Source organism: Salvelinus fontinalis, unplaced genomic scaffold, assembly GCF_029448725.1.
Source record: "Salvelinus fontinalis isolate EN_2023a unplaced genomic scaffold, ASM2944872v1 scaffold_1665, whole genome shotgun sequence".
Taxonomy (NCBI): Eukaryota; Metazoa; Chordata; class Actinopteri; order Salmoniformes; family Salmonidae; genus Salvelinus; species Salvelinus fontinalis.
In genome coordinates this window covers 20,001-31,674 of record NW_026601874.1, presented here as the reverse complement: position 1 = coordinate 31,674, position 11,674 = coordinate 20,001, and the positions used below count along the sequence as shown (strand labels likewise).

Here is an 11,674-nt window from a genome sequence, read left to right as displayed (position 1 = left end):
TCTCCCTCCCTCCCCCCTAGCCCCAGGAACTGACTGACATCCTAGAGATCAGTAATCTAGTGTTCACCACTCTCTCTCTCTCTCTCTCTTTCTCTCTCTCTCCCTCCCTCCCCCCTAGCCCCAGGAGCTGACTGACATCCTAGAGATCAGTAATCTAGTGTTCACCAGTCTCTCTTCTCTCCCTCCCTTCCCCCTAGCCCCAGGAACTGACTGACATCCTAGAGATCAGTAATCTAGTGTTCACCAGTCTCTCTCTCTCCCTCCCTCCCCCCTAGCCCCAGGAGCTGACTGACATCCTAGAGATCAGTAATCTAGTGTTCACCAGTCTCTCTCTCTCCCTCCCTCCCCCCTAGCCCCAGGAGCTGACTGACATCCTAGAGATCAGTAATCTAGTGTTCACCAGTCTCTCTCTCTCCCTCCCTCCCCCCTAGCCCCAGGAGCTGACTGACATCCTAGAGATCAGTAATCTAGTGTTCACCAGTCTCTCTTCTCTCCCTCCCTCCCCCCTAGCCCCAGGAGCTGACTGACATCCTAGAGATCAGTAATCTAGTGTTCACCAGTCTCTCTCTCTCCCTCCCTCCCCCCTAGCCCCAGGAGCGGACTGACATCCTAGAGATCAGTAATCTAGTGTTCACCAGTCTCTCTCTCTCCCTCCCTCCCCCCTAGCCCCAGGAGCTGACTGACATCCTAGAGATCAGTAATCTAGTGTTCACCAGTCTCCTTCTCTCCCTCCCTCCCCCCTAGCCCCAGGAGCTGACTGACATCCTAGAGATCAGTAATCTAGTGTTCACCAGTCTCTTCAGTCTGGAGATGCTGCTGAAGCTGCTGGCCTTCGGTCTCTTCGGCTACATCAGGAACCCGTACAACGGCTTTGACAGCGTCATCGTCATCATTAGGTGTGTGTCCGTGCTTCCAGGAAAATATCTGCATGTATCATTCACCAAACCCTTTTCCAGGAGTTAATGCTTGGTGCTATAAGCTTGCTGTACCTTGCTGCTCGATGCTAAGCTAGCTAGGACTTGGTGTTCGATGCTAAACTAGCTGTAACTTGCTGCTCGATGCTAAGCTAGCTATAACCTGCTGCTCGATGTTAAGCTAGCTGTACCTTGCTGCTCGATGCTCAACTAGCTGTAACTTGCTGCTCGATGCGAAGCTAGCTGTACCTTGCTGCTCGATGCTAAGCTAGCTGTACCTTGCTGCTCGATGTTAAGCTAGCTGTACCTTGCTGCTCGATGCTCAACTAGCTGTAACTTGCTGCTCGATGCTAAGCTAGCTGTACCTTGCTGCTCGATGCTCAACTAGCTGTACCTTGCTGCTCGATGCAAAGCTAGCTGTACCTTGCTGCTCGATGCTAAGCTAGCTATGACTTGCTGATCGATGCTAAGCTAGCTGTACCTTGCTGCTCGATGCTCAACTAGCTGTACCTTGCTGCTCGATGCAAAGCTAGCTGTACCTTGCTGCTCGATGCTAAGCTAGCTATAACTTGCTGCTCGATGCTAAGCTTGCTATGACTTGCTGCTCGATGCTAAGCTAGCTGTACCTTGCTGCTCGATGCTAAGCTAGCTGTACCTTGCTGCTCAATGCTCAACTAGCTGTACCTTGCTGCTCGATGCTAAGCTAGCTGTACCTTGCTGCTCAATGCTCAACTAGCTGTACCTTGCTGCTCGATGCTAAGCTAGCTGTACCTTGCTGCTCAATGCTCAACTAGCTGTACCTTGCTGCTCGATGCAAAGCTAGCTGTAACGTTTCATGTGTTTCTCTCAAAGTGTATGGGAGATCATTGGGCAGGCGGACGGCGGTCTGTCAGTCCTGCGTACGTTCCGTCTGCTGCGTGTCCTAAAGCTGGTCAGGTTCCTGCCCGCCCTGCGCAGACAGCTGGTGGTTCTGATGAAGACTATGGACAACGTAGCCACCTTCTGCATGCTGCTCATGCTCTTCATCTTCATATTCAGGTATGTAGAGACCCTCTGACATCGTCTTCATACTCAGGTATGTAGAGACCCTCTGACATCGTCTTCATACTCAGGTATGTAGAGACCCTCTGACATCGTCTTCATACTCAGGTATGTAGAGACCCTCTGACATCGTGTTCATATTCAGGTATGTTGTCAGGTCTTAGATGACATCATCATCATACTCAGGTATGTAGAGACCCTCTGACATCGTCTTCATATTCAGGTATGTTGTCAGGTCTTAGATGACATCATAGTCAGGTGTGTTGTCAGGTCTTAGATGACATCATCATCATAGTCAGGTATGTTGTCAGGTCTTAGATGACATCATAGTCAGGTGTGTTATCAGGTCTTAGATGACATCATCATCATAGTCAGGTATGTTGTCAGGTCTTAGATGACATCATAGTCAGGTGTGTTGTCAGGTCTTAGATGACATCATCATCATAGTCTGGTGTGTTGTCAGGTCTTAGATGACATCATCATCATAGTCAGGTATGTTGTCAGGTCTTAGATGACATCATCATCATAGTCAGGTATGTTGTCAGGTCTTAGATGACATCATCATCATAGTCTGGTATGTTGTCAGGTCTTAGATGACATCATAGTCAGGTATGTTGTCAGGTCTTAGATGACATCATCATCATAGTCAGGTATGTTGTCAGGTCTTAGATGACATCATCATCATAGTCAGGTATGTTGTCAGGTCTTAGATGACATCATCATCATAGTCAGGTATGTTGTCAGGTCTTAGATGACATCAGAGTCAGGTATGTTGTCAGGTCTTAGATGACATCATCATCATAGTCTGGTATGTTGTCAGGTCTTAGATGACATCATAGTCAGGTATGTTGTCAGGTCTTAGATGACATCATCATCATAGTCTGGTATGTTGTCAGGTCTTAGATGACATCATAGTCAGGTATGTTGTCAGGTCTTAGATGACATCATCATCATAGTCAGGTATGTTGTCAGGTCTTAGATGACATCATCATCATAGTCAGGTATGTTGTCAGGTCTTAGATGACATCATCATCATAGTCTGGTGTGTTGTCAGGTCTTAGATGACATCATCATCATAGTCAGGTATGTTGTCAGGTCTTAGATGACATCATCATCATAGTCAGGTATGTTGTCAGGTCTTAGATGACATCATCATCATAGTCTGGTATGTTGTCAGGTCTTAGATGACATCATAGTCAGGTATGTTGTCAGGTCTTAGATGACATCATCATCATAGTCAGGTATGTTGTCAGGTCTTAGATGACATCATCATCATAGTCAGGTATGTTGTCAGGTCTTAGATGACATCATCATCATAGTCAGGTATGTTGTCAGGTCTTAGATGACATCAGAGTCAGGTATGTTGTCAGGTCTTAGATGACATCATCATCATAGTCTGGTATGTTGTCAGGTCTTAGATGACATCATAGTCAGGTATGTTGTCAGGTCTTAGATGACATCATAGTCAGGTATGTTGTCAGGTCTTTGATGACATCATAGTCAGGTATGTTGTCAGGTCTTAGATGACATCATCATCATAGTCAGGTATGTTGTCAGGTCTTAGATGACATCAGAGTCAGGTATGTTGTCAGGTCTTAGATGACATCATCATCATAGTCTGGTATGTTGTCAGGTCTTAGATGACATCATAGTCAGGTATGTTGTCAGGTCTTAGATGACATCATCATCATAGTCTGGTATGTTGTCAGGTCCTAGATGACATCATAGTCAGGTTTGTTGTCAGGTCTTTGATGACATCATCATCATCATCAGGTATGTTGTCAGGTCTTAGATGACATCATAGTCAGGTATGTTGTCAGGTCTTAGATGACATCATAGTCAGGTATGTTGTCAGGTCTTAGATGACATCATAGTCAGGTATGTTGTCAGGTCTTAGATGACATCATAGTCAGGTATGTTGTCAGGTCTTAGATGACATCATCATCATAGTCAGGTATGTTGTCAGGTCTTAGATGACATCTCAGGTATGTTGTCAGGTCTTAGATGACATCATCATCATAGTCAGGTATGTTGTCAGGTCTTAGATGACATCATAGTCAGGTGTGTTGTCAGGTCTTAGATGACATCATAGTCAGGTATGTTGTCAGGTCTTAGATGACATCATCATCATAGTCAGGTATGTTGTCAGGTCTTAGATGACATCATCATCATAGTCAGGTATGTTGTCAGGTCTTAGATGACATCAGAGTCAGGTGTGTTGTCAGGTCTTAGATGACATCATAGTCAGGTATGTTGTCAGGTCTTAGATGACATCATCATCATAGTCAGGTATGTTGTCAGGTCTTAGATGACATCATAGTCAGGTATGTTGTCAGGTCTTAGATGACATCATCATCATAGTCAGGTATGTTGTCAGGTCTTAGATGACATCATAGTCAGGTATGTTGTCAGGTCTTAGATGACATCATCATCATAGTCAGGTGTGTTGTCAGGTCTTAGATGACATCATAGTCAGGTATGTTGTCAGGTCTTAGATGACATCATAGTCTCGTGTGTTGTCAGATCTTAGATGACATCATCATCATAGTCAGATATGTTGTCAGGTCTTAGATGACATCATCATCATAGTCTGGTGTGTTGTCAGGTCTTAGATGACATCATAGTCAGGTATGTTGTCAGGTCTTAGATGACATCATCATCATAGTCAGGTATGTTGTCAGGTCTTAGATGACATCATAGTCAGGTATGTTGTCAGGTCTTAGATGACATCATCATCATAGTCAGGTATGTTGTCAGGTCTTAGATGACATCATAGTCAGGTATGTTGTCAGGTCTTAGATGACATCATCATCATAGTCAGGTATGTTGTCAGGTCTTAGATGACATCATCATCATAGTCAGGTATGTTGTCAGGTCTTAGATGACATCATCATCATAGTCAGGTATGTTGTCAGGTCTTAGATGACATCAGAGTCAGGTATGTTGTCAGGTCTTAGATGACATCATCATCATAGTCTGGTATGTTGTCAGGTCTTAGATGACATCATAGTCAGGTATGTTGTCAGGTCTTAGATGACATCATAGTCAGGTATGTTGTCAGGTCTTTGATGACATCATAGTCAGGTATGTTGTCAGGTCTTAGATGACATCATCATCATAGTCAGGTATGTTGTCAGGTCTTAGATGACATCATCATCATAGTCAGGTATGTTGTCAGGTCTTAGATGACATCATCATCATAGTCAGGTATGTTGTCAGGTCTTAGATGACATCATCATCATAGTCAGGTATGTTGTCAGGTCTTAGATGACATCAGAGTCAGGTGTGTTGTCAGGTCTTAGATGACATCAGAGTCAGGTATGTTGTCAGGTCTTAGATGACATCATCATCATAGTCAGGTATGTTGTCAGGTCTTAGATGACATCATAGTCAGGTGTGTTGTCAGGTCTTAGATGACATCATAGTCAGGTATGTTGTCAGGTCTTAGATGACATCATAGTCTCGTGTGTTGTCAGATCTTAGATGACATCATAGTCTCGTGTGTTGTCAGATCTTAGATGACATCATAGTCTCGTGTGTTGTCAGATCTTAGATGACAACATGTGTATATTGTGTGTGTGTGTGTGTGTGTGTGTGTGTGTGTGTGTGTGTGTGTGTGTGTGTGTGTTGCAGTATCCTCGGCATGCATCTGTTTGGCTGTAAGTTTGGTCTGAAGCTGGACAGTGGAGACACGCTACCTGACAGGAAGAACTTTGACTCGCTGCTCTGGGCTATCGTCACTGTGTTCCAGGTACACACACACGCACGCTGGCTGGCTGGCCTCTCATCCCACTCTCTCCTCTCTCATCCCTCCTCTCATCCCTCTCTCTCCTCTCTCATCCCTCTCTCTCCTCTCTCATCCCTCTCTCATCCCTCTCTCATACCTCCTCTCTCCTCTCTCATCCCTCCTCTCATCCCTCTCTCATCCCTCCTCTCTCCTCTCTCATCCCTCCTCTCATCCCTCTCTCATCCCTCTTCTCTCCTCTCTCATCCCTCTCTCTCCTCTCTCATCCCTCTCTCTCCGCTCTCATCCCTCTCTCTCCTCTCTCATCCCTCCTCTCTCCTCTCTCATCTCTCATCCCTCCTCTCTCATCCCTCTATCTCCTCTCTCATCCCTCTCTCCTCTCTTATCCCTCCTCTCATCCCTCTTCTCTCCTCTCTCATCCCTCCTCTCTCATCTCTCATCCCTCCTCTCTCATCCCTCCCTCTCCTCTCTCATCCCTCTCTCTCCTCTCTCATCCCTCTCTCTCCTCTCTCATCCCTCTCTCTCCTCTCTCATCCCTCCTCTCTCCTCCTCTCTCCTCTCTCATCTCTCATCTCTCCTCTCTCATCCCTCTTCTCTGCTCTCTCATCCCTCTCTCTCCTCTCTCATCCCTCCTCTCTCATCCCTCTCTCTCCTCTCTCATCCCTCCTCTCTCCTCTCTCATCCCTCTCTCTCCTCTCTCATCCCTCTCTCTCCTCTCTCATCCCTCCTCTCTCCTCTCTCATCCCTCCTCTCTCCTCTCTCATCCCTCTTCTCTCCTCTCTCATCCCACCTCTCTCATCCCTCTTCTCTCCTCTCTCATCCCTCTCTCTCCTCTCTCATCCCTCCTCTCTCCTCTCTCATCCCTCTCTCCTCTCTCATCCCTCTCTCTCCTCTCTCCTCTCTCATCCCTCTCTCCTCTCTCCTCTCTCATCCCTCTCTCTCCTCTCTCCTCTCTCATCCCTCTCTCCTCTCTCCTCTCTAATCCCTCTCTCTCCTCTCTCCTCTCTCCTCTCTCATCCCTCTCTCTCCTCTCTCCTCTCTCTCTCCTCTCTCCTCTCTCATCCCTCTCTCTCCTCTCTCATCCCTCTCTATCCTCCCTCCTCTCTCATCCCTCTCTCTCCTCTCTCCTCTCTCATCCCTCCTCTCCTCCCTCTCTCTCCTCTCTCATCCCTCTCTCTCCTCTCTCATCCCTCTCTCTCCTCTCTCTCTCCTCTCTCATCCCTCCTCTCTCCTCTCTCATCCCTCTCTCTTCTCTCTCATCCCTCTCTCTCCTCTCTCATCCCTCCTCTCTCCTCTCTCATCCCTCTTCTCTCCTCTCTCATCCCACCTCTCTCATCCCTCTTCTCTCCTCTCCCAACCCTCTCTCTCCTCTCTCATCCCTCCTCTTTCCTCTCTCATCCCTCTCTCCTCTCTCCTCTCTCATCCTTCTCTCTCCTCTCTCCTCTCTCATCCCTCTCTCCTCTCTCCTCTCTCATCCCTCTCTCTCCTCTCTCCTCTCTCATCCCTCTCTCTCCTCTCTCCTCTCTCATCCCTCTCTCCTCTCTCCTCTCTCATCCCTCTCTCTCCTCTCTCCTCTCTCATCCCTCTCTCTCCTCTCTCCTCTCTCATCCCTCTCTCCTCTCTCATCCCTCTCTCTCCTCCCTCCTCTCTCATCCCTCTCTCTCCTCCCTCCTCTCTCATCCCTCTCTCTCCTCTCTCCTCTCTCATCCCTCTCTCCTCTCCTCTCTCCTCTCTCATCCCTCTCTCCTCTCTCTCTGTCTATAGATCCTGACTCAGGAGGACTGGAATGTGGTCCTGTATAATGGCATGGCCTCCACCTCTCCTCTCGCTGCTCTCTACTTTGTAGCTCTGATGACCTTTGGGAACTACGTCCTCTTCAACCTGCTGGTGGCCATCTTGGTGGAGGGCTTCCAGGCGGAGGCAAGTGTTCTGCTGGGTTCTACTAGTTTCTACAGGATTCTATGGGGTTCTACTAGTTTCTACAGGATTCTATGGGGTTCTACTAGTTTCTACAGGATTCTATGGGGTTCTACTAGTTTCTACAGGATTCTATGGGGTTCTACTAGTTTCTAAAGGATTATATGGGGTTCTACTAGTTTCTACAGGATTCTATGGGGTTCTACTAGTTTCTACAGGATTCTATGGGGTTCTACTAGTATCTACAGGATTCTATGGGGTTCTACTAATTTCTACAGGATTCTATGGGGTTCTACTAGTTTCTACAGGATTCTATGGGGTTCTACTAGTTTCTACAGGATTCTATGGGGTTCTACTAGTTTCTACAGGATTCTATGGGGTTCTACTAGTTTCTACAGGATTCTATGGGGTTCTACTAGTTTCTACAGGATTCTATGGGGTTCTACTACTAGGTTCTACTAGTTTCTACAGGATTCTATGGGGTTCTACTAGTTTCTACAGGATTCTATGGGGTTCTACTAGTTTCTACAGGATTCTATGGGGTTCTACTAGTTTCTACAGGATTCTATGGGGTTCTACTAGTTTCTAAAGGATTCTATGGGGTTCTACTAGTTTCTACAGGATTCTATGGGGTTCTACTAGTTTCTACAGGATTCTATGGGGTTCTACTAGTTTCTACAGGATTCTATGGGGTTCTACTAGTTTCCACAGGATTCTATGGGGTTCTACTAGTTTCTACAGGATTCTATAGGGTTCTACTAGTTTCTACAGGATTCTATGGGGTTCTACTAGTTTCTACAGGATTCTATGGGGTTCTACTACTAGGTTCTACTCGTTTCTACAGGATTCTATGGGGTTCTACTACTTTCTACAGGATTCTATGGGGTTCTACTAGTTTCTACAGGATTCTATGGGGTTCTACTAGTTTCTACAGGATTCTATGGGGTTCTACTAGTTTCTACAGGATTCTATGGGGTTTTACTAGTTTCTACAGGATTCTATGGGGTTCTACTAGTTTCTACAGGATTCTATGGGGTTCTACTAGTTTCTACAGGATTCTATAGGGTTCTACTAGTTTCTACAGGATTCTATGGGGTTCTACTACTAGGTTCTACTCGTTTCTACAGGATTCTATGGGGTTCTACTAGTTTCTACAGGATTCTATGGGGTTCTACTAGTTTCTACAGGATTCTATGGGGTTCTACTAGTTTCTAAAGGATTCTATGGGGTTCTACTACTAGGTTCTACTAATTTCTACAGGATTCTATGGGGTTCTACTAGTTTCTACAGGATTCTATGGGGTTCTACTAGTTTCTACAGGATTCTATGGGGTTCTACTAGTTTCTACAGGATTCTATGGGGTTCTACTAGTTTCTACAGGATTCTATGGGGTTCTACTAGTTTCTACAGGATTCTATGGGGTTCTACTACTAGGTTCTACTAGTTTCTACAGGATTCTATGGGGTTCTACTAGTTTCTACAGGATTCTATGGGGTTCTACTAGTTTCTACAGGATTCTATGGGGTTCTACTAGTTTCTACAGGATTCTATGGGGTTCTACTAGTTTCTAAAGGATTCTATGGGGTTCTACTAGTTTCTACAGGATTCTATGGGGTTCTACTAGTTTCTACAGGATTCTATGGGGTTCTACTAGTTTCTACAGGATTCTATGGGGTTCTACTAGTTTCCACAGGATTCTATGGGGTTCTACTAGTTTCTACAGGATTCTATAGGGTTCTACTAGTTTCTACAGGATTCTATGGGGTTCTACTAGTTTCTACAGGATTCTATGGGGTTCTACTACTAGGTTCTACTCGTTTCTACAGGATTCTATGGGGTTCTACTACTTTCTACAGGATTCTATGGGGTTCTACTAGTTTCTACAGGATTCTATGGGGTTCTACTAGTTTCTACAGGATTCTATGGGGTTCTACTAGTTTCTACAGGATTCTATGGGGTTTTACTAGTTTCTACAGGATTCTATGGGGTTCTACTAGTTTCTACAGGATTCTATGGGGTTCTACTAGTTTCTACAGGATTCTATAGGGTTCTACTAGTTTCTACAGGATTCTATGGGGTTCTACTACTAGGTTCTACTCGTTTCTACAGGATTCTATGGGGTTCTACTAGTTTCTACAGGATTCTATGGGGTTCTACTAGTTTCTACAGGATTCTATGGGGTTCTACTAGTTTCTACAGGATTCTATGGGGTTCTACTAGTTTCTACAGGATTCTATGGGGTTCTACTAGTTTCTACAGGATTCTATGGGGTTCTACTAGTTTCTACAGGATTCTATGGGGTTCTACTAGTTTCTACAGGATTCTATGGGGTTCTACTAGTTTCTAAAGGATTCTATGGGGTTCTACTACTAGGTTCTACTAATTTCTACAGGATTCTATGGGGTTCTACTAGTTTCTACAGGATTCTATGGGGTTCTACTAGTTTCTACAGGATTCTATGGGGTTCTACTAGTTTCTACAGGATTCTATGGGGTTCTACTAGTTTCTACAGGATTCTAGGGGGTTCTACTAGTTTCTACAGGATTCTATGGGGTTCTACTACTAGGTTCTACTAGTTTCTACAGGATTCTATGGGGCTCTACTAGTTTCTACAGGATTCTATGGGGTTCTACTAGTTTCTACAGGATTCTATGGGGTTCTACTAGTTTCTACAGGATTCTATGGGGTTCTACTAGTTTCTAAAGGATTCTATGGGGTTCTACTAGTTTCTACAGGATTCTATGGGGTTCTACTAGTTTCTACAGGATTCTATGGGGTTCTACTAGTTTCTACAGGATTCTATGGGGTTCTACTAGTTTCCACAGGATTCTATGGGGTTCTACTAGTTTCTACAGGATTCTATAGGGTTCTACTAGTTTCTACAGGATTCTATGGGGTTGTACTAGTTTCTACAGGATTCTATGGGGTTCTACTACTAGGTTCTACTCGTTTCTACAGGATTCTATGGGGTTCTACTAGTTTCTACAGGATTCTATGGGGTTCTACTAGTTTCTACAGGATTCTATGGGGTTCTACTAGTTTCTACAGGATTCTATGGGGTTCTACTAGTTTCTACAGGATTCTATGGGGTTTTACTAGTTTCTACAGGATTCTATGGGGTTCTACTAGTTTCTACAGGATTCTATGGGGTTCTACTAGTTTCTACAGGATTCTATAGGGTTCTACTAGTTTCTACAGGATTCTATGGGGTTCTACTACTAGGTTCTACTCGTTTCTAGGATTCTATGGGGTTCTATTAGTTTCTACAGGATTCTATGGGGTTCTACTAGTTTCTACAGGATTCTATGGGGTTCTACTAGTTTCTACAGGATTCTATGAGGTTCTACTAGTTTCTACAGGATTCTATGGGGTTCTACTACTAGGTTCTACTAGTTTCTACAGGATTCGATGGGGTTCTACTAGTTTCTACAGGATTCTATGGGGTTCTACTAGTTTCTACAGGATTCTATGGGGTTCTACTACATTCTACAGGATTCTATGGGGTTTTACTAGTTTCTACAGGATTCTATGGGGTTCTACTAGTTTCTACAGGATTCTATGGGGTTCTACTAGTTTCTACAGGATTCTATGGGGTTTTACTAGTTTCTACAGGATTCTATGGGGTTCTACTAGTTTCTACAGGATTCTATGGGGTTCTACTAGTTTCTACAGGATTCTATAGGGTTCTACTAGTTTCTACAGGATTCTATGGGGTACTACTACTAGGTTCTACTAGTTTCTACAGGATTCTATGGGGTTCTACTAGTTTCTACAGGATTCTATGGGGTTCTACTAGTTTCTACAGGATTCTATGGGGTTCTACTAGTTTCTACAGGATTCTATGGGGTTCTACTAGTTTCTACAGGATTCTATGGGGTTCTACTAGTTTCTACAGGATTCTATGGGGTTCTACTAGTTTCTACAGGATTCTATGGGGTTCTACTAGTTTCTACAGGATTCTATGGGGTTCTACTAGTTTCTACAGGATTCTATGGGGTTCTACTAGTTTCTACAGGATTCTATGGGGTTCTACTAGTTTCTACAGGATTCTATGGGG

The 11,674-nt window shown here is 44.7% G+C and overlaps 1 protein-coding gene across 1 annotated transcript in view; it reads left to right on the top strand.

Moving 5' to 3' along the window:
- Positions 1-26: 26 nt before the first annotated feature.
- Positions 27-11,674, top strand: part of LOC129849769 (voltage-dependent T-type calcium channel subunit alpha-1H-like) — a gene marked incomplete at its 3' end in the record, with an annotated part of 20,221 nt that continues 8,573 nt past the window's right edge. Inside the window, exons 1-4 of the mRNA XM_055916525.1 lie at positions 27-896; positions 1,767-1,952; positions 5,589-5,706; positions 7,465-7,620. Coding sequence (XP_055772500.1) covers positions 811-896; positions 1,767-1,952; positions 5,589-5,706; positions 7,465-7,620 — 546 coding nt within the window. The remainder of the gene's footprint in view (positions 897-1,766; positions 1,953-5,588; positions 5,707-7,464; positions 7,621-11,674) is intronic.